Below are 23,768 nucleotides of genomic sequence, written 5' to 3'. Positions count from 1 at the left end.
ACGCGATGGTGGTGACATTCCAGGGAGTTGCCGGACCGAGGGAAGTGAAATGGTGACTTTTAGTTTGGGGAAATGTCTGGGCGGGAAAATTCGAATTCCACGCAGGGAACTGTCTGCTAACTGGGAACTGGCTGGGAACTGGGAACTGGCTGGGAACTGGGAACTGTCTGGGGAACTGGGAACTGTCTGGGGAACGGGGAACTGTCTGGGGAACAGGGAAACAGTCTGGGGAAATAATCTTTCAAGAAGCTGTATGGAAAAGTCTTTTAGGGAAACAGTCGCGGGAAAGTTCAAGTCTTTCAAGGAGCTGTACGAGTAAAGTCTTTTAGGAAAACACTCTAGGGAAAGGTTAAGTCTTTCGGGGAACTGTCTGGGGAACATTCAGGCGGGGAATTCGAGTAGTCTACACTTCAAGGGCGGGGAAAGTCACCACTTTCATTACGTTTCCGAAGGAAGGGGGAAATGTGAGGAGTCTTAAACTCCCCACAAATCACGATGCAGGAGATCGGCCTAGCAACAGCGGAGGAGGCGAGAAAGCCGGAGAAATGAAGCGCATCCAGGTCAAACGGGAAACATTCGGACCTTGGACCCTCATATGGCAAGGGCAACGAGGTCATACGGTGAATTGGCGGATTTCGGACCCGCCTCAAGAGGACACACCGTGAATTAACGGTATCTCAGTGGACCTTGGACCCGAGGGAAATAACGGCATCTACAGCGCCTATAAAAGGACGGCGCAAGCTCGGGAGAGTACGAGTGCGAGAATCAGAGCGAGTGCGTGACGCGGAATAAGTACAAATCGAATTCGAAGTGCCCAAGGATCAAGATCGCAAAGTCGAGACGCCGAACGACGACAAGTCTACAAGGCTGAGGCTACAACGATGCTAGGTCGTGGTAAAATCAAACTTAGGGAGTCCTTGCGCGGTGTCAGGCGATAAAGCTGGCTCGGCGATAAGGGAGAACTTTGTTCTACCTGCTAGGCGATACACCTTGCCGACAAAGTCCGGAAGCCAGGCGATAAAGGTGGATAGGCTATAAGGCGAAACTTTGGTTCACCTGCTAGGCGATACACCTTGCCGGCCCTGGTAGGGAAGCTCGCATAACATCCAGGGTTTTTGGTGGAGCCGTCCCGATCTCAGTCACCCGGAGCAGCAAGCCGAAGCAACGCAGTAGCAGGCCAGGAGCGACGCAACGGTAAGCCAGGAGCGACGCAGCAGCACACCAGGAGCAGCGCAGCAGCGAGCCAGGAGCAACGCAGCTGAAGACAGCGACCACGGGCAGCAAAATCTATTGAATCAATAAACCAGCACCAACCTTATAATTTCTGGCGTTATCCTTTGGTCACGGGCAGTCACTCAATATAAATTTGGTGGAACGAACTCACAACCTCTCTGAGCTAGCCGCACGTTTACGTAGCTAGCAGAAAATAAAGAATTAGGTCGTTACACTACGCTGACGCTTATCAAACCTTCGATTGGGAGAAAGAACGCGATTGATAAATTGAGAGTGTCCAAATTGAGGGCATTGAGCGTGAGAGCGATCTAGGTTTGAGCTGCGTCTGAAATTTTACAGTATTGGGGGATAAAAGCTTTTTGGAGTTTGGGGACATTTGTTTATAATGCAAGAGGATGTTAACATTAAATGGTCACTCGTGGGAGCCGACAATCTGGGGTTCTTTCATTTGCCGACTCTTGGGAGCAAATGATTTGGAGTTCTTTGTTTACTGTGACAAATGCGTAGTATAAATATGTTTATGTGGTAGATATGTGGGTGTAGACATATTACTATATATATATATTTATTTATTTTCGTTAATTAAAAATGAGTCCAGATAAGTCAAAATCTATTGATTTTCTTGCGGACCTTAAAAACAAGCTCAAAAAACCAGTGATGAGCATCCGCCGACTAAATGATAGACTTGAAACCGGCCAGATTCCGATTCAAGAAGTAGAATTAAATTGTCGGCTAGGGATTTTAAATGATTCAAATATTAAGGCAAATCAATTACAATTACAGATCGAAGATTAAGATGATTGCGATGAGTTCGGAGAAGAGTTGGAAGAGCTTTCATTAATAACCAAGGCAAAAATAATGTCGCTTATCTCAGCCTTGAAGATGGCAAGCAAGGCCAAAATAATTGGGTTCGACTTCCGAATTCGGCATTACCAAAAAGAAAAAAGTTAAATCGCCGATATCAGCATTTATCCGCTGAGATAAATTTATATATCGAGCGAGCAGCATAATCGTAGCTCATTTTCCTGTTCTTCGTCCAACAGTACATCCCAGCAAAGTTGTAGCTATTGCAATGCAGAAGACCATATCCTGACGAACTGTGGTCCGTTTGGTCGTCTTTCGGTAATGCAAAGGTTCGACTTTGTAAAATCTGCCTCCTTATGTATCAATTGCTTGCGAAAGGGTCAAACTGTTTCTAAATGCAAATTTAATAAATGTCGAGTTTGTGGCCGTCACGTTTTACTGCATGGATATACAGTTTCCGAAAGTAGTTTAGCGTTGCCACCACCCCAAGAGATTCTTTCTCCCTCTTTAAATCAAGATTAGCCTTCTACGTCACATGTTATGCATCATCATTGGACAGAGTGATTTTAGCCACGTCGATCGTAAGTGTAACAACTAAAAACGGTGAATATATTTAGACCCGAGCACTTCTTGACTCTGGGTCCCAAACGAATTTTATAACAGAGGACCTTGCTCACCGCTTACAGATCCGTAAAGAGGAGTCGTGTATAAGCTTACTTGGTATTGGCGAGTCCAATTCTCAAGTTAAGAAAAAGGTACACACAATGGTGAAGTCGCGTATAAATGGTAGTGAGTTCTCTTTCGATTTTTGGACTTTGAAATCAATATCAGGATATCATCCTGACCAGTCGGTCAATATCAATGACTGAAAAATTCCAAAGAACCTACCACTAGCAGACCCCTATTTCTACAAGCCACAAAGAATAGATATGTTAATAGGAGCAGAATCATTTTTCGAATTATTAGCTGTTGGACAAATTAGACAAGGTCCTGACTTTCCAACTCTGCAGAAAACCCTCTTCGGCTGGGTTGTATTGGGTAGATATAAGGCATCTTCCCCTACAGAAGTTGTGAAAAGTTTCAGTTGTAGTGAAGAGATTTTAGTGTCTATTGACGGCACACTACAGAAGTTTTGGTCACTGGAAGAAATGCCATCTCTAAAGAAAATTCTGTCACCTGAGCAAAAGTTATGTGAAGAACACTACCGGAAGACTACTCAGGTTTTGCCATCAGGTCGGTTTGAAGTAAGACTGCCGTTTAAATCGGATCCAAATGAGTTAGGCAACTCTTTTGAAGTTGCAAAACGGCGGTTTTTGTCGCTTGAAAGAAGGCTGTCTCGAGACCCTGAGATCAAGAAAATGTACCTAGAATTTATGGAGGAGTACCTTTTCTTAGGTCATATGTCTCTTATAGATAAACTTCTTTCTGCTCCACATTATGTTATCCCACATCAATGTGTTCTGAGACCCCGAAGTACGTCAACCAAGTTACTTGTCCTTTTCGAGGCGTCTTGTAAATCGTCAACTCAGAAGTCTCTAAATGACATTTTGATGGTTAGGCCTACAATCCAAGATGAGTTGTACTCAACGTTACTGCGCTTCCGGCTGCATAGGTTTGCCCTGACCGCCGAAGTAAAGAAAATATATCGTCAAGTGATGGTGAATGAAGCAGATAGGCAGTTTCAACTCATAGTGTGGAGAAGAGACCGCTCTGAGTCCTTGAGATTATACAAGCTCAACACCGTAACATATGGTACTGGACCAGCCCCGTTTTTGGCTATTCGGTGTTTAAAAAGGCTAAATGAGTCTGCCAAAGTTTCTTTTCCTAGAGCTGCTAAGGTTATGGGATCCGACTTTTATGTCGATGATATGTTGACTGGTGCTGCATGCGTAGAGGAGTTAAAGACTATTAAGTCTGAGGTATCTCAGGTTCTTCAAACTGCAGGTTTTGAATTGACAAAGTGGTTTTCAAACTCACCTGACGTTACCGCATCTGAGAGCACAGTTAAAACCATACCCATCACTGACTCAGAGTCAACTAAGGCGTTAGGAATATCGTGGTTGCCTAACGAAGATGCCTTTCCAAATTGACACTGCTGTCATGGGTCTCCGAGCGACAAAACGGAATATACTATCGGTGACATCGAAGCTGTTTGACCCCTTCGGCTTATCAAGTCCTATTGTATTTAGAGGAAAGATCCTATTGCAGGAACTTTGGCTAAATAAGTTAGATTGGGATGAGTCGATTCCTATTCATTTGGAAACAGCTTGGAATATGATAAAAATAACATTGTCTAAATTAGAGGTAATATCTATTCCACGGCTTGTGCATACCGATCAAATGTCACCGGTCCAATTACATGCCTTTGCCGTCGCATCCATAAGAGCTTATGGAGCTTGCGTATACATTCGTAGCAAAACTGCAGAAGGTTTTAAAATAATGTTGTTGACTTCAAAGTCTAATGTAGCGTCGCTCAAGACTAAGACACTCCCAAGGCTTGAGTTATGTGACGCTCACCTTCTCGCAGATCTCTGCCACAGAATCAAGCTCCTATTAATGATACCTATCGAACGAATTGTTCATTGGATCCGGTCTCATCCATCTTCATTGTCCACATTCGTATCGAATAGAGTTGCGGAGATTCAAGAGTGGTCAGGTGACATGTTCCAACGAAACAGAACGCAGCAGATTTTGTATCAAGAGGTGTGACGTCGACGAAATCATACAGTCAATATGGTATACTGGACCTGCGTTTTTGAAAGAGGAAGATGCAAACTGGCCCCAAAATGCTCACTTGGACCTAGATGAAGAAGTCCTACTACAAGAATCGAGGAAGACTGCGGTCGGGCTGACTGCTGCTGTACGAATTTTAAGAAAATGCAAAGACAAAAGTATAGTATTTGAAAAAACTTTGTCTCCGACTGAATATAATGAAGCTTTTCTAAAAATTGTCGAGATATTACTGAAACACGAGTATCATGAAGAAAGGGAAAAAGTTCGTAAAGGATCCAGAGTTGGCCTAAGTCTTCAGCGATTGAATCCATTCATCCATGAAGTCAAGGCGACTTGGTGTGGGCGACTAGCTATCATGCTCCTATATCATACGATGGCATGCTCACACCACCGGGGCTCCGCGGTTCCTCGTGGAATCGAGGCAGTGATAAACTCCCGGACGCTCGGAACGATCAGCACAGACCCTAGCGACGGAGGCGCTGACTTCCGGGCACTTCGACAGTCGGGCCGCTGCTCGCACACCAGCACTCTGGACCCCGGACCAGGAGGGACTCAGTTGTTGCGGCGTTGGCGGCTTGTCTCGTCAGTCAGGCAAACATTCTGATGGTCCCGGGAACATGTCCTGGGCCTGCAAATTCGGGGCACCAGCAGCAGCCGAACATCCTCGAGGAAGACCTCGTTATCGTGGCCGAGGACAACCTGCCGCCCCAACAATGGCTCCTCGGGAGAGGTCCCAGGCACGCAAGGGGAGGTCGGCATGGTCAGGGTCGTCGACGTCAGAACTAGCGGAGGAGGCATTTTTCGGCGGGCCATTCACAAGTTGGGCCGCTTCCAGTCTGTTGAAGCCCGATGGGTGTTCAACGGGTCCGGTGTTGGCTCAAGTTATGAAGTGTTCTTGATAATCTTAAAAATTTAACTTACACTAAGTTAGTTTAGGGCTAAGGCGGGAGCACAATAAAGTTCTCTCTCGCTCTCGGAGAAGTCACCCTGTCTTTATTCTTTTCTTTCGTTTTTTTTTTGCAAATTAAAAATGTTAGCCGACACAAGTATTCGGTATATTTAAATTAGAAAACTATCTAATTTTTAAATATTTTTTTTTTGATTTTAAACCCTTTTTTTATATAACATACAAATACAGTACTATAAACTATTTTAACTTGTATTAACTTCAATCAATCGTTACCAACTTGTTTCGAAAAATAAACTGCCTCCTAATGTTTAAATCCTATCCAATACACCTAGGCCAGAAGATTCAGGAACTTATATTTAAAATAAAAGTTTAGGATGAGAACCATGAAAAATTTTTTTTATTAGGCTTTACTTAAATTTTTTAATTTTTTCTTGACGAGACTAACAAAAAGTATTCAAATCTTAAAAAATAGTATTATTATTTCAGTTTATCTGAACTTAATTTGCACGGTCCTAATATTTATTGCTGTATGAGAAGGTCATTACGACGAATACGAGAGCGGCTGCTCACTCTGTTTACAGTTCATTGTAATATATTTCCATGGTTTGCGCTATTTTATCTCTGAGTATATTCATATCTCTCAGAATGTTATCGTCCCGAACGTACATGGGTGATCCGGTAATGGGGCTGATGATCTTCGACTCAGCTCTCCGCATAATTTCTACGCTGCTGTTACTGAAGCTGCCCCACAACCGAGAGCCATCTGTCCAGATTGGTTTTAGGACTGAGTTGTAGAGCAGTATTTTGTAGTCCAGACTAAGAGGAGAATGGGAGTTTATAAGCCAGTGCAGGCTACCAGCCTTCAGCTTTAGGTGTATTCTCTTGGCTTCAATATGTCTGCGCCAAGTGAGTCGTCTGTCAATGTGTACGCCAAGGTACGTTACTTCGTTTGCTTGAGGCAGCACAATATTGTTTAATGTAAGTGGAGGGCAATTTCGTCTGTTTAATGTAAATGTAACGTGCTTACACTTTTCCTCATTGACCTTTGTTGAAATTGTATTTAACAGTAAGCACAACATAATCTGTTCCGTAACCATATCCTTATATATAACAAGAAAGTATGTATACCGAGCAGCGAGCTTTAAACATATGTTTTCCCTCTCGCTGCCTACTCTTGTTCTTAAGTGTGTATACTCGTACAATTACGAGTTTAGTTCTTTTATAACGATTAAACCATTAACTACAAAGCCGCTGCGTTATTCTTTGCCTGGGATAATCCACTATACCACGTGATTATTTCTAACAACCTTTATTCGCCAGTCGGCCAACCATTTTTCAACAACAACTAGGTTATCTGTTAGTTGCATTGACGCTTTTTGTGGACATTTTCATTGACTAAGGATTGCAGGTTCGTCAGCAAACGCAGCTTCGATGTTATGGTCAGCAGATATGGTGCTATTGCATCTCACCGCGAATTTCCTATTGTAGAGGTATGACTTTAGGAGTTTATGAGTGCTGCTAGGGAGCATTAAAACAATCGCCTAATGCATAAAATTAGTATTAGGCCATTGTTTCGAGGGGTCAATAATTTATAACACTTTTTTTTTTAACTTTGCTTTTATTTATTGAATCTTCTCTTAATTTTAAGACTAACAATAAGTTTACGAATCTTTACATTAAAATTTAACTAACAGTATAATAAGACTGCATTCTGGTTGCGCGTCCCTCAAGTCGGTCGCTGGGTGGGTAAGTCATTGCGACGAAGGCGTGATTGGTTGATCAACCTTGTAAGACCTCTCGCCAGCTGGTTAGGGTGCAACGAAAGCTTGGTAAAGTACTTTTCCTTCTGTTCTGCGATCACTTCTTTGACTGGTGAAATGTTTAAGTCGCGATGTATATTTTCGTTGCGAACGTACCACGGTTCCCGGTGATTCTTCTCAAGATCTTCGACTGAGCTCGCTGGACTATGTCAATATTGCTATTGCTGGCATTCCCCCATAACTGAGAGCCGTACATCCATATAGGTTTTAGTACCGAGTTATACAGCAGGACTTTATATTCCAGACTAAGGGGAGACTGAGCGTTGATGAGCCAATGAAGGCTAATGGCTTTTAGCTTTAGGTGCGTTCTTTTGGCTTCAATGTGCCGGCGCCATGTGAGTCTTCTGTCGAGGTGTACTCCTAGATATGTCACTTCGTTTGCTTGCGGGAGTAGAGTATGGTTTAACATGAGCGACGGGGAGTTTTTGTCTGTTCAGGGTGAACATAACGTGCTTGCATTTTTGTTCGTTCACTTTAATTCGCCAATCTGATAGCCACTTTTCAACATCGACCAGATGAAGAGCTAGCTGCGCAGTTGCTTGCATCGGGCATTTTGAACGGCTGAGAATGGCTGTATCATCAGCAAACGTAGATGTTGTTAGTCGTGTGCTTGTTGGGATGTCCGCTGTGTACCAACAGGTAAGACTCTAAAAGCATATGGGTGTTGTAGGGGAGCATTGTTTTGATCTTGTACATCAGTTTTTTTTTTTTTTTTTTTTTTTTTTTTTTTTTTTTTTTTTTTTTTTTTTTTTTTTTTTTTTTTTTTTTTTTTTTTTTTTTTTTTTTTTTTTTTTGTTTTTTTAGTAGGAATATAAGCTTTTCAGTCATTGAGATTTTTCAACGACTATCCTTTAAACTCGAAATAATAACGCCGATATAATTAGTTAAACGTTATAATAAGAATTTTTATTGTTGCGGATAATATTGGAGGATACAGAAAATATATGCCAATATATTGAGCGCGCGCAATGAACGTACATGAGAGAGTGATCCCGCTTTAGATAATTAGCGCAGATGAAGCTCTCTATCTGACGATGCTGCCGATAAGCGCTGAAGTCGAGCGGCCGAGAGAGAGAGAGAGAGAGTCGGCTTGCGACCAACGAAGGCGAGAACATAAGCAATTAGTATGTAATACGAAAGCTTTGTTTGAGTTTTATCTATAAATTAGGTGGCGGCTGCTGCTTGTCCCGACATTCTCCCCCCAGTTGGGCCTGGCTTCCAACTTCGTCCTTAAGGGGCAAAAGGCACAGCTTAGATACTGCGCGCTTGGTGGTTCCAGATGAAGTTCTGATCACCGCCACTCGAGCCACTCCGTCCCTACCAGATACCAGTTCCATGATTCTCGCGAGCGGCCACTTCATCGGGGGTAGGTTCTCGTCCTTGACCAGCACCACATCGTTGACTGCCAAAGCAGGGCCGGAGGTACGCCATTTGGAGCGTTGCTGAAGGAGGCTTAAGTATTCCTCTTTCCATCGGGACCAGAAAGACTGCTGCAGAAAGGACACACGTTGCCAACTGTCCAGACGATTGAAGTTTAGCTTTGTAACATCAGGTTCGATTAAACTAGATGGCGGACCTCCAGTTAAAAAATGTGCTGGCGTTAGAACATCGAGGTCTGCAGGATCTTCTGAAAGAGGCAATAATGGTCGTGAATTTATGACAGCACCAATGTGGCAAAGCAGAGTTCGCAGCTCCTCAAATCCAAGAATTGAGGACCCCACAGCCCGGTAAAAATGATGCTTGGCAGTTTTGACTGCCGCTTCCCAGAGTCCGCCGAAATGCGGAGATCGAGGAGGAATAAAATGCCATTCGATGGACTCAATCGCACAAAACTCCAGAAGTGTCCGCTGATGCTCGTCGCTGATAAAGAGCCGCCGCAGCTCACTTAGCTCGTTTCTGGCTCCAACAAAATTTGTAGCGTTGTCCGACCAAATGTGTTGTGGCTTTCGGCGGGTGCATATAAACCGTTTTAGTGCCTGTAAGAACGCAGTAGTGGATAGATCCTTTACGAGCTCCAAGTGGACGGCCTTTGTAGCAAAACAAATGAAGACGCTCACGTAGCATTTTACCGGAGCCTTATTACGAACTTCTGGCTTGTAATGGAATGGCCCACAAAAATCCACGCCAGTGACTCCAAAGACTTGGCAACCGTTGACTCTTTGTTCCGGGAGATCAGCCATAATGTGCTCCAGCAGGCGAGGCTTGGACCGGAAGCATCGGATGCATTTGTGCAACGCCTTCGTCACCGTTTTCCTCCCCCCAATTGGCCAATATTGGGATCGAATCATAGCCAAAAGAGCACGAGGTCCCGTGTGTAAATTTCGCTCATGGAAATCAACAATTATAGCAAGAGTGACTGGGTGGCTTCTAGGGAGTATAATTGGATGACGACTATCAAAATCCAACGGCGAATTCTTCAGGCGACCATCTACACGCAGTAGACCGAACTTATCCAAGAAGGGTGAAGATGTGGCAAGTACGCTGGACGACGATATCTCTTTGCCATTCTGAAGCGACCTTATATCATCCCAAAAATGCACCCGCTGTACCAACCGCAATAAAAGTTGAGTTCCAGACTTGATATCTCCTGCGGTGATTCCCTTGTGGCGTATTCGATGACAAAACTTGTGCACATAAGCAAATACCCGCTGCAGAGATGAGAAGGAATTAGCGTACTTGGAGGCAGCTATTATGTCCACATACGGCGACTGAATGAGCAAAACCTTTGCGCGCAGTTCCAGGGTCGGCCTCTCAGCTGGGACCGCAACTGGCCACTCATCTTGAGGACCAAGAAGAAACGGAGGACCATGTGCCCACAGCTCATCAACGATCAACTCATTAGGAAGAGCACCACGGGACAGGATGTCCGCCGGATTCAAGGACGTGGGAACATAGCGCCACTCCATCGTTCTGGTTAACTCCTGGATCGTCGCAACTCGATTGGCAACGAAAACATTAAACCGGGCAGGCTCCTCTCGAATCCAGGACAGCGCCACTGCAGAATCGCACCAACAATAATGCTTCCCAGCGTACATCTTCAGATTAGCTACTTCTGACATAAGCCGCGCCAGCAATTCTGCTCCTGATAGTTCCAGTTTCGGCACCGTAACAGTCTTTAGCGGCGCCACTCGAGACTTCGAGCAAAGCAGGTGACTTCCCGCTCCTGTACCCCTTGAGACGACATAAATACAGGCACCATAAGCCTCGATGCTAGCGTCACAAAATCCATGAATCTCCAAATCGGTCGGTGATGATAGTGACCATCTGGGAAAATCGGCCCTCTGAGCCATAGCGAAGCTGCAGCAAATTTTTTCCCAATCAGAGTGAAGAGCCTGAGGAAGACTCTCATCCCAAGACAACTTCTCACGGCACAGCTTCTGAAGAAAGATCTTTGACCTTGTGATGACCGGCCCGACAAGTCCTAAAGGATCATACAACCGGGCGATTGAGGAAAGGACGATGCGCCTAGTTGGATTTAAGGTTGACTGAAGGCCCTCAAATGAAAATAGCAAGCGATCAGTAGCAGGATCCCAAGCGAGGCCCAGAGTTTTCGTAAAGTTGCTGCCGTCATCAAATCTCAGAAACGACTCCCGATCCTCTTCCGGCACATCAGACAACACCGCAGCTACGTTGGAGCACCACTTTCTCAAGCGAAATTGACCCTTGGCAAGGATCCCTGATGTTTGCTGCATGATGTTGACAGCTTCAGCCACAGAAGCACCTCCAGAAATTAGATCGTCCACGTAAAAGTCGCGTCGCAGAATCTCGGCCCCCTTTGGAAACATCGACTGCTCATCCTCGGCCAATTGATGCATTGCTCGCACTGACAAAAATGACGCTGGTTTTGTTCCATAAGTTACAGTGTCAAGTTTAAAAACCTGCAACTCGTCCTGGGTGGAATCCCGCCAAAGGATACACTGCAAATGGCTGTCCTCAGGGAAAACTCTGACACATCGGTACATTTTGCAGATATCTCCTGTAATGGCCACCCGATGGTAACGGAACCTTAACAGGATGTGAAGCAACTTTGGCTGTATAACTGGGCCGGACATCAACACGTCATTCAACGAATACCCAGAAGTGGTAGCAGCAGATCCATCAAAAACAACCCTGAGCTTGGTTGTTGAACTGTCCTCTTTCAAAACACAGTGGTGAGGTAGGAAGTACTGAGGAGTGAGGCTCGCATTAGCAGGAACTGCAGACATATGGCCCAACTCCAAATACTCTTTTATAAACGCAGCATACTGATTCTTCAATTGAGGGTGACGACTGAGCTTCCTTTCTAGAGAGAGAAATCGACGCACGGCTTGGGGATACGATTCTCCCAGCAAATCAGAACTGCATTTCAACGGCAGCCTCACAGCATAAGCGCCTGACTTGAGCCGAGTAGAGTGTTGCACAAAATGCGCTTCGCAATCCAGCTCTTCCTTTGTCCACTTCACTATTGGTTCGGAGCAGTCCTCTATTTCCCAGAACTGGCGGAGCAGACAATCTAAACGTTCATCCGGCAGGCTTGGGCTCTTCGTGACATCCTTGCAGGCTGTGGCTACGAGTGACCTTCTCTCGACAGGTGAACCGCCTCCACACACAACCCATCCAAGTCGGGTTTTCTGCAGCAACGGTAGGCCAGCTGAGAGCTGAACTTGTCCAACACACAGCAATTCATAAAAGAGGCTGGCTCCGATGAGCAAATCGATACGCTGTGGTCGAAAGAATTCTGGATCAGCGAGATTAAGATTGCATGGTATATTCCAATTGGAGACATCTAAGCAGAAACTAGGCTGGAGATCCGTAATGTTGCCAGCGACGACTGCACTAATAAGAGACGAGTATTCTGAACAGTGAGAACGTAGGAGCACATCAACAGAGAATCCGTCCGTCGCATAGCCGGTATCGCCAATTCCAGACACCGACATGAATGATTTGCATTTACGCAACTGCAGCTGATTAGCCAATCGGGACGTAATCATGTGTACTTGAGATCCAGAATCCAGAAGCGCTCGGCAAGGAACAAAAATACCAGCGCGGCTCCTAACAAGTATGTTCGCTGTTGCAAGCAAAGCTATATCGCCGCTACGACCTTGGGCAATTAAGGCATTGACTGTGGATGGCGATGAGGCTAGAGGTTCAGAACCCTCGGATGAGGAGGAAATGGGTAAAGCAACTGGCAGATGGCCGCTAGAAGACTGCGAGTCCAGAAAATGCAGCAAACTGTGATGCCGTCTCCCACAGCTGTGGCAATTATTAGCGACGCAGTCTCGCAGGTGATGGCCGGTTCTGAGACATTTTCGACAAAGACCAAGTCGCCTAGCCTCGCCAGGCGGCTCTCAGGGGACAACAGCAGAAACCTTGGACACGCAGGCACCTCATGGGACCTCCCACCGCATAATATACAGGTAGCGGGGGGCATTAGTAATAATGAAGGCGGATCTACTGTTATTAGCAACTCTACGTCTTCCCACCTGAGTGCCTGGCGCGTATGCGGCCATGGCCACATCCACAGCCTCGAGAGTCCTGCATCGTTGCTCCAGGAATTCCGCCATCGAGTCCCACGTAGGAATAAGGTCTGAATTGATGGCAGTCTGGCCTTCCTCCCACTTCGCCTGGGTAGCTGGGTCCAATCTTTGAAGAAGCACCTGGACGATGATGCAGCCGGCAATTTGTTGCGTCGTTCCCAAATTCTTCAAGGCCCGCATATGGGCATTGAACTTATCTGAGAATCCTCGTAGACCTGCCACTGAGCCACCTTCCACGACACAGAGGCCTAGAATCTCGTTCACATGAGCCTGAAATATTAAACGACGGTTACTAAATCGCTTTTCCAAAAGACCCAATGCAACGTCATAATTTTCCTCGGAAGTTACCAAGGACCGAACTGCTTCTAACGCTGAGTCGCGAAGACAGGATCGTAGCCTCTGCAGCTTTTCCACCTTGCTTATATGTGGATTTCCGCCTACCATAGTTGAGAAGATAGATTGGAACTCAGACCACTCGGAGTATCCTCCACTGAAGGTAGGGAGCGGAATAGGCGGCAGAGCTTGAAAGCTGCGACTGAGCCCTGGGTCTGGCATAGAGGAGATCCCGTTGGTGAGAGTTGAGTGGCCAGCCATTTGAGCAGAGCGTCGCAAGGTTTCGTCCTCTATTTCAGCGTGCATCGTCGCGACGAGCTCCGACACGGTCCATCGCAAGTCGCTGCCGATCTCCGAAATGTCTAATTCTTCAAGATTCCCGTGGATGGCCTTGAAGTCATCGTACACTGAGACTAACTGGCCATGACGCACGTGGAGCATGGCGTCCTCCACGCTTGAAATTGGGTGAAGGGCTCCTTGTATCCTCTTCAAATCCTGGAGGAGAGCATTGGCCTTGCATTTCAAAATAGCACTCCGAGGTAGAGTGGGTGAACCTGCGTCTGCCGCGCTGGCATCCATCGCCACTAGTCTCAAATTACGACCAATTTAACAAAGCTAAACTGCAGCGAAATTAGTATTATTATTTTTATTTATTTGTATTTTCGTATTATTTTATTATATTTTTGTATTATTTATTATTTATTTTATTATTTAATAATAGTTTTAATTTGCTCGCGACGAATACAACCTGGGACGCTAAGCTGAAGCCAAATTTAATATTACAAATTGTTTAATAATATTATATAATAATATTTCGTATTTGACCACGGCGAACGCAATCTGTCCCACTGTGCACACAAGAACCGTACCCGAATTAGCGGCTGTATGTTTGTATAACGGTTTGTGCGCCGGCGAATGCACTCGAAAACGGAATGCATGTATGCATGTATGTATCCTTTAAACTCGAAATAATAACGCCGATATAATTAGTTAAACGTTATAATAAGAATTTTTATTGTTGCGGATAATATTGGAGGATACAGAAAATATATGCCTATATATTGAGCGCGCGCAATGAACGTTCATGAGAGAGTGATCCCGCTTTAGATAATTAGCGCAGATGAAGCTCTCTATCTGACGATGCTGCCGATAAGCGCTGAAGTCGAGCGCCCGAGAGAGAGAGAGTCGGCTTGAGACCAACGAAGGCGAGAGCATAAGCAATTAGTATGTAATACGAAAGCTTTGTTTGAGTTTTATCTATAAATTAGGTGGCGGCTGCTGCTTGTCCCGACAGAGCTCAATGATCATTTTGGGAGTTATGAGGTCGCAGCCCGGGGATTTTTTCGGATTCAACTGATTTTTGATGATGCTAACGATTTCGTTTGGGCGAAACTCAATTGGCTCATATCGCCGAAAGTGTCTTTTCGCGTTATAGTAGATTTATTAAAACGGTCACTGCACTATTGTGATTTTATTGAATACTTTTTCCCGCAGCACAAGAAATACACGTCTGCGTGCGACGACAGTTAAACACATTATTAAAGCGAATTTTTAACGAACATGCGATGCCGGAACGGTGTTAAGTTAGAAGCCGAAAATATTCGATTTTATGTAAAAATGCGTTTTTTTCTGCAGCGTTGCGACTGTGTTTCGAAAGCGATAACGAGCGAATGCCTTAGGAGGCGAGAGATCAGCGACTACATGCGCTTATATCAGCATATTTGTACATACACATAAATAATTCAGCAAGCTTTTGTTTACATTGTTGTTGTTAGTGATGCTGACCAAAAAAAAAAAGCAGTGATTTAACTCGAATTAAGTGACTGCTTCCGACATGATCACCCCGTTGGAAGAGCCATACTTCCAAGTGAAGTGGTTTCAAGAGGCAGGACCGCTAACATCCTCGTTGCCCGCTTGCATGACGTACAGTCAGTTCGGATTACTGCATCCCGTTCGACGCCATCCTCTCCGGAGACGGTGCTCTCCACCCTGCCGAGGCGCCACCGCAAGGGGTTAGGTTGTCCTCCTTGATGAGTACTATGCTTCCTGGCTTTAGGTTGTGCTCGGGAGAGCGCAATTTGCTCCGCTCCGGCGCCAACGAGAGGTAATCGGTGCTCCATTTGCACTAGAATGTTTGCTGCATCTGGCACATACGCTGCTACCGGCTCAGCCGATCGAAGTTCATATGGGAGGCGTCAGATTCTTCCATTGAGGTTAATATAGACCCAATGAGAAAGTAAGCGGGCGTCAGAACTTCGATATCATCTGGGTTTTCTGAAATAAGACAGAGTGGCCGTGAGTTTAACATTGCGGAAATTTCACAAACTAGAGTGCGCAGATCATGAAATGTGAGAACCGACTTTCCAACAACGGTGACAAAATGGTATTTTGCGGATTTGACCGCACTTTAGTTTCATCGAAGTAAGGGAACTCCATAGCTTGCTTCTTTGAGGATCTCTGAGGAACAGCTGACGAAGCTCAATAAGCTCGTTTTTGGCTCCCAGGAAATTGATCGCGTTGTCCGACCAACCGATGGCTTTCCCCTCAGATTTATAAATCCCTTTAGGGCTGCAATAAAATATATCGATGAAAGATCCTCGACTACTTCCAAGTGCCTTAGTAGCGAAACAAACGAAAATGGCTTTGCAGCATTTCCTGACCTCCGACTTTGAATAGAAGGGCCCACAAAAGTAAACTCCAGCGATGACAAATGGGCGCTTCGGTTGATCACGATCCTCTGGGAGCGGCGTCATGATGTGCTTTACTAGTTTGGTCTTAAATCTTAAGCATTGTATGCACTTGCTGATGACAGCAGAGACCGTTTTTCGCTCTCCAATAGGCCAGAGTCTCTGCCATAGAGCGGCTAACAAGCTCTGCGCTCCTGCATGAAGGAACTTGCAAAGGAAATGATTAATATTGGGTAAGGTTACGCGATGAAACTTTGGGAGAATCATTGGGTGCTTGGCATCGAGATCCAGCAGAGCATAAGACCTCCTTCATCCAGAAATGAGTTCAAAGAGGGATGTCTGCTCTTTGCCGACAGCTGCATCTTCGAAGCTAGGGCCTTGTGCTCTTCGGTGAAGTGCACACGCTGAATCCCTTTAATGAGCAGATCAGTACCGCCTTTAATTTTCTCGACGGTAAGCGGTCCTTTATACCTTACTCGATCCTTGCTGCGCGTTTGAAGAAACCGATATATGTACCCGAAAACTCTTTTCATTCTCCCAATCGAATTTTCGAATTTGCAACTATGCGAAATATCAATTTCCTGTGTCTATGCACTGCGTCGACGTTCAGGGAGCTCCTCGACAGGAGGTGCGCAATCAGGACATGTAGAAGAATCCGCAATTAAGAACTCCGGTCCTTCGCTCCAAAGCTTCGATCCCAATAGCTCAAGAGGTGTACATCCACGGGATAAGATATCTGCAGGATTTTGTCCTGACGGTACTTGCATCCAGCTTATTCCTTCAGTTCTCTCTTGTATCTGTGAAATCCTGTTCTGACGGAGGTTGACGGATCCATGCCAAAACGATTGTAGAATCTGACCAACAATAAAAGGTGCACACTGGAAATAAGCTAGTTGGGAAATGAACTTGGACAATAAAAGACCCGAAGAAAGCGCTAGCTTCGGAATGGTGAGGGTCTTCAAGGGCGCAACTCTTGACTTTGAGCAAAGAAGATTCGATGAAACTACACCTTGATATTCTGAGCGAACATAAATGCAAGCGCCTTACGCGGCCATGCTTGCATCACAACATCCATGCATTTCGCAGGATGAGTTCTGTTGTAAAACAAAGCGTGGAAACTTCAAGCCAGCAACTGTTGCTATCTGTGACATGTGCTCTAGCCAAGACGAGTGTAAAGATTAGGTAAGGACTCATTCCAGTCAACCTATCCTTTCATAGGACCTGCATAAAAATCTTGAGCTTGGTGATGATCGGGGCTATTAATCCAAAGAGATCGTAAAATCTAGCGATGGCCGACAGAATGCTGCGCTTAGGTTGCGGGCCGGTTTGTCCACCCGCTTGAAAAGCTGAAGACAAAATTATCCGACGGAGTATCCCAAGCAAAACCCAACGCCTTTGCAACATCCGTTCCGTCGTGGAACTTTAAGGTCTCTCCGACACATCTACTCCTTCTAGCACCGCAGGCTCGTTGGAGCACCATTTGCGAATCGAAACTTGTTGCCGAATATCAACAACCATTTCAATACTGTCTCCTCCTGAAAATAGATCATCCACGTAAAAGCTTGTGCGTAAGATCTTGGCTGCTAATGGAAACTCCGAGAATATACTTCAAAAATATCCCAGCGAGGTCCACGCTGAACCATTAAAAACCACTCGCAGCTTTGTAGTTGTGCTTTCCAAATTTTATATTGTGACGTTGATGTACTATGATCAGCGCAAACAAGTGGCCCTTACGACACCAATCAGTGCTTGTTACGCGCGGAGCCCTATTACCCAATGGTCGTAAAAACAAGATCGCGAGAAGTGAAAAAGGACAATATAGAAGCAGACAGACTAAGTTATAAATACGTACGAGACTTATACATGTGCTAAGTAAGATAAAATTAATGCTTTTAGGCTTGGCAAAGAGTCGGTAGTAGAAATAACATGGTATAGTCTATTATAGTCGTTACACAGTACTCTAAACGGTTCATGCATATCATAGTTAGATCTACAAATATTAAAAGTAAGAGGAACATAGTTCCTGGTAATTCTATTAGGCACGGATAAGTTTATGCGACCCAGTAACTCGGGACTCTCCACCTTTCCGTGAATAAGTTTATATATAAAAGTGGTGCCAAGCATCGTTCTACGGTTTACTAAGGAGGGAGGATTAATTAGGAGAAGTCTACTAGAGTAGGATGGTAAAATAAGGCTTTCATTCCAGTTAAGGCCCCGTAGAGCAAATAATAAAAAGTTCTTTTATACAGACTCTATCCGGTCTATATGTACACCATTCTGAGGACTCCAAACTGCTGAACAGTACTCCAGGATTGGACGGACTAGTGAAATGAACAGAGTCTGTGTAACATAAGGATCATCGAATTCCTTTGACCACCTTTTAATAAATCCAAGTACTCCCCTGGCTTTATTCACCATTGAAGTAATATGGTCACAAAACTTAAGTTTTGGGTCAAGAAGGACGTCAAGGTCATCAACATGCGTAATTCTAGACAACGCGCAACCACCCAGCGTATACTTTGCATTTAGCGCTATTTAAATCCAAAAGATTTTCACAACACCATGTTTGAAAAGCATTTAGGTCAGATTGTAACCCATTCAGACCAAACAATTTTTTTTTTTTTTTTTTCGGACGTTGATGCACTTTGATCAGCGCAAACAAGTGGCCCTTACGACACCAAGCAGTGCTTGTTACGCGCGGAGCCTAATAGGCGTAAAAACGAGATCGCGAGAAGTTAAAAGCACAATGTAGAAGCGGACAGACTAAGATTACAAATACGTACGAGACTAATACTAATACTAATTTTGTGCTAAGTAAGATAAAATTAATGATTTTAGGCTTGGCAAAGAGTCGGTAGTAGAAATAATGTGGTATAGTCTATTATAGTCGTTACACAGTACTCTAAACGGTTCATGCATATCAAAGTTAGATCTACAAATATTTAATGTAAGAGGAACATAGTTCCTGGTAATTCTATTAGGCACGGAGAAGCTTATGCGACCCAGTAACTCGGGACTCTCCACTTCCCCGTGAATAAGTTTATAGATAAAAGGTGTGCCAAGCATCGTTCTACGGTTTACTAAGGATGGTAGATTAATTAGGAGAAGTCTACTAGAGTAGGATGGTAAAATAAGGCTTGCATTCCAGTTAAGGCCCCGTAGAGCAAATAATAAAAAGTTCTTTTGCACAGACTCTATCCGGTCTATATGTACACCATACTGAGGACTCCAAACTGCAGAACAGTACTCCAGGATTGGACGGACTAGTGAAATGAAGAGAGTCTTTGTAACATATGGATCATCGAATTCCTTTGACCACCTTTTAATAAATCCAAGTACTCCCCTGGCCTTATTCACCATAGAAGTAATATGGTCACAAAACTTAAGTTTAGGGTCAAGGAGGACGCCAAGGTCATCAACATGCGTAATTCTAGACAACGCGCAACCACCCAGCGTATACGTTGCATATTGTGGGTTGACCGGAAAAAATGTCATTAGCGCTATTTAAATCCAAAAGATTTTCACAACACCATGTTTGAAAAGCGTTTAGGTCAGATTGTAAGTCTGAACTGCTAGAAATTTCGTTATATTGCAGGCATAACTTAACGTCATCTGCGTACATAAGGACACGCGACTTTGCCAAGACTAGAGGGAGATCGTTTATAAATAAAGTAAAAAGAAGTGGGCCAAGGTGGCTTCCTTGCTGGACGCCTGAAGTAACTCGTATCAAATCAGAGATCGAGTTTTTAAAGAGGACTCGTTGAGTCCTACCACTCAGATAACTTGAGATCCATGCGAGAAGATCACATGGAAACCCTAATAAGTCGAGCTTTAATACAAGAAGCGAGTGATTTACTGAATCAAACGCTTTACTAAAATCAGTGTAAACTACGACAGTCTGCATGTTCTTTCTAAAGCCATTTATTACAAAAGACGTTAACTCCAAGAGGTTTGTCGTCGTAGATATTCGCCTTATAAATCCATTTTGACATGAAGATATAATCGATCTACAAAGATATTGCAAATGGGGATAAATAGTGTTTTCGAAAAGCTTTGGGATGGCGGATAATTTGGATATGCCTCTGCAATTACTTGTATTGCATTTATTTCCTTTCATATGAAGGGGAATAACAAATGACTCCTTCCAAATAAGTGGGAAATTAGATGTTTTCAAAGACAAGGTAAACAATTTGTACAGAGGTCTACACAGAGTTTCAGCACAGTATTTAAGCACGCAGCCTGGAACTCCGTCCAGACCCGGTGAATAGACTGGCATAACTTGTAAAAAGAAGGGAGCTTTCGCTTAACCTCGGACAAAAAATGTTAGTGTTAACAAAATTATAAAACAGTTTAGGATCTTGTGAAAATTGGACCCTACAACGAGTCAGATATCTTTTAAAACACCGGGCGTTAAGCATGGTAAAATTTGACCGAGCCCTAAGGTACCGAGAGAAGGCAGATTGTGAACCGCACATTTTAAATTTATTGAAAAGTCTGGACTTGAGACAACTTCTTATTAAACCATGGAGGTTTATTTTAAATTGACGGATAGCATAACGGAACACACAGATTAAAGAAGGAATTCAATGCATTATAAAAGATATTAACTTCCTCAGCCATGTTAGTGCATGAATAATATTCGGACCAGTCATACCCGGATATAAAAGTATTTAAAAGTTTGCCTTACGAAAGCAGCGGATTCGTTTAACCGACTTTTCGGATTTTTTATTCAGCTCTGTTCTTGCGTCTACAGTCAGCTCTAGAGTTGGATGATAAGGATCTTCCGGTTGAATAAGTGGTGATGTTCTTGATAGGCAAACGCCTTCTGAATTTGAAACAAAACACAAGTCCAGTAAACGTCCAAAGTTGTTCCTAACATGGTTCACTTGGGATAGCGCAATGTCAAGCAAGCCGTCAATAAAGTCATGCTGCGCTAAAGGAAGTAAAATATTAAAGTTTCCGTCATTAAAATCACCCAATACTATTAACTGATCTCGATCTGACAGTTTTTTGAAAATGGACTGAATAACGGAAAGGTGATTTGCGTAAATAGGGAACTCCGATGATGGGGGATATATGAACAAGTAATATATATACAAAACTACCGGAAAACGATAATTTTATACCTAGGAATTCGATGTCATAAAATTCTTCGAAAGTTAGTAATTCAGACGAAAAGGTGGAGTCGACAGCAATCAGGACTCCACCTCCCCGTCTGGACTGACGATCAAGCCTATAAATTGTGTACTTACCCGTGAAACAAATACATGTTTTAGCTAGGGCACCCGAACCCTTTTTGGTACTGAAGATTTTGTATCTGTACTACCAGTATAGGACGGTAATCCGGACGTTAGGTCTACATGAGGTGTTGGGGCCACTACTTCATTTTGATCGGACAGAGCGGAAGTACCTAGCGGCGCCACATCGGCTCCAGCAACTTCGGGTACCGAATCACTTTTTGCCCCCGATCTTAGTACCATTTGAGTGGCGCCTAAGATTGGCAACTGAGCTGGAATCGAATCGCGCTCAGCAGGTTGCACGGCACCTGCCATAGAATGCCCACCGACCACGACTTTTTTGCGCTTTGGGGAATCAAACTCAGCTAGCATGCGACTAGTGAGCTGCGATTCAAGCGCCACGAGCAGTTCCGTATTTTTACGGCAGTTCCGGATTAATTCCGTAACACTGCTTTTTGTGAGCCGCCTAATAGATATTGCCTGGTTCTCGTATACAATGCATTCATCGAAGTAGTAGCGTAGGCCACTCCTCTTATCGATGACATCGCGAACCAGGCCAGAAAGTCACTTTGCGTGATAAATTTTATCACATGTATGGCAGGGAATACTTTGCTGTCCAGCCGAGATAACTTTCTTGCAATTTTGTAAAGAACAGAAAGCCATTATTACTGACCACGGACCACTGTGCACTATAGCGGACAAAAAAATCGAAAGCGCTCAAGAACTTTTAAATGAGAGAACAAAGGGAGCGACAGAGCGGGAGCGAAACACCGAATTACTTTGATGTTAGGCGAGAAAGAAACGAAAAGATAGAGAGAGCGGGATTATTAACCGATTAACTCCGGTATAAAACACTTCCGAAAGATATTACCGTTCGAGTGCGTGCCGTTCCAACAGCGCTCAACGACGAAGAGAAAGACTGAAAAGAGGGGCAATAGAAAACAATAACAAACCTGCACCGAATTAAATTATGATAAAAACTTTTTATTTTTAAACACAAGTTAATCACGATGCACTCGCGAAGCGAACGGAAACTTGTTAGAAGACACTTAAAGGTGTAGAAACGTTAAACAGATTTAAGTAAACCCCGGTGGTTTCAATAATAAAAATGAAAATTCGGAGCGCAAAACAGAAACACGACCGTTCACTGTGAAGGCGCTCAATTTGCGCCTAATGATGGGGAAGATAATATTGATGAGCGGATGCGTTTTTAGATGCTAAAGACATGTGCCAAGGTTGAGGTATTCCTTTATACAGGCTGTGTACTGCGACTTCAGATCTAAAATTCAAGTTTATTTAGCCCCGAGTGAATTAAACCGAAGGAGCGCACGATCGTATGAATTTTCATAGAACATCAAAACTAGTTTTGGCAGGAAGAAGAAACGAATATTGGCCAGATTCAAGCCGCGTCTACTGCTGTTGAATAGCTGCTCGCATAGAGCTTTCTCCTTCGAAATGGTTATTGAAGATCCTTTGCAACTGGCGATTTCCCAAAATCTCTTTAGTATATCAGAAATTGACTCTGACTCCGACGAACTGCTGGGTTCCTGAAGTAAAGAAACTAAAGATGAGCGCATTGGCACTCTGACACACCTTTAGACACTCTGAGATTATCCAGCCAAGTCTGGTTTTCTGCAGGGTGGGTAAATGGTTTCCTAAACGAATTTGTCCAATACAAAGCTGCTCAAAGAATATACTTGCTCCAATAAGCAAGTCGATGCGCTGACTTTTGTAGAAGAGAGGGTCGGCGAGCTCGAGATTTTCCGTTTAAGGTCGAAATGTGGGTGATAATCGGTGATTGACTGGGTAACAGCAGCTGCGAGCGATGAGCTTTACTTTGCTTAACTGGAGTGTGCAAAAATAAAAACCGATTTATCCGATGCTAGCGAAGACTCACCGATTCCTGATATAGAAATGCTTCAGGGGTGAATTTTAAGTTGAAGTTGATTATCGAAACGAGAGGTGACGAGGTTAATTTGAGAGGCCGAATTGAGTAAGGCCCGGCATGGCACGAATACGCCAGAGCCGTTTTTGACATATACTATGGCGGTACCAAGCAAAACGTATTCGGTATTATTTGGCGACAAGGCTACAGGTGGAGCTTTGGACAAGGCTACAGGAACTAAAGATGAGATATGTGGTGGCATTTCAGGACCAGGCTGCTGAGGGGGTCCAATGGGATTCGATTTCATATGAAGAAGAGAATGATGCTTCTGGCGGCAGCTCCTACAATTGCCAGACCTGCTTTGCTGTTAGCTTTCTTGGGCAACTTAAGCTAAGATAAAGCCTTTCTGATTCTTTATACCGCTGAGTGGGAGTAAATCTTAAAAATTGTGGGTAAATAATGTTCCTTGAACTCGCATAGGGTACAAAATGGGAATGTTGATGATGAAGCAATAATAGTGCTGCGATAAAATTTGCTAGCTACTTTTCATGCGTCATCTAAGTTCCAAAAATGTTGAAAATTTGTCCCATTTTGGCAGCTTCTTGGCCGG

At 44.1% G+C, this 23,768-nt stretch overlaps 1 protein-coding gene across 1 annotated transcript; it reads right to left on the bottom strand.

The window, feature by feature from the left end:
* Positions 1-8,657: 8,657 nt before the first annotated feature.
* On the bottom strand, positions 8,658-13,928 carry LOC123037186. The gene is made up of 2 exons (XM_044456808.1): positions 12,963-13,928; positions 8,658-12,686 (listed from the first exon to the last, which is right to left on the bottom strand). The coding sequence occupies exons 1-2, from the start codon at positions 13,926-13,928 to the stop codon at positions 8,658-8,660; spliced, it is 4,995 nt and encodes a 1,664-aa protein (XP_044312743.1).
* Between the last annotated feature and the right edge of the window lie 9,840 nt (positions 13,929-23,768).

This window comes from Drosophila rhopaloa, unplaced genomic scaffold, assembly GCF_018152115.1.
Source record: "Drosophila rhopaloa isolate 14029-0021.01 unplaced genomic scaffold, ASM1815211v1 contig_153, whole genome shotgun sequence".
Classification (NCBI taxonomy): Eukaryota; Metazoa; Arthropoda; class Insecta; order Diptera; family Drosophilidae; genus Drosophila; species Drosophila rhopaloa.
The sequence above is the reverse complement of the archived record's forward strand: the minus strand, read 5'-3'. Positions and strand labels throughout refer to the sequence as shown.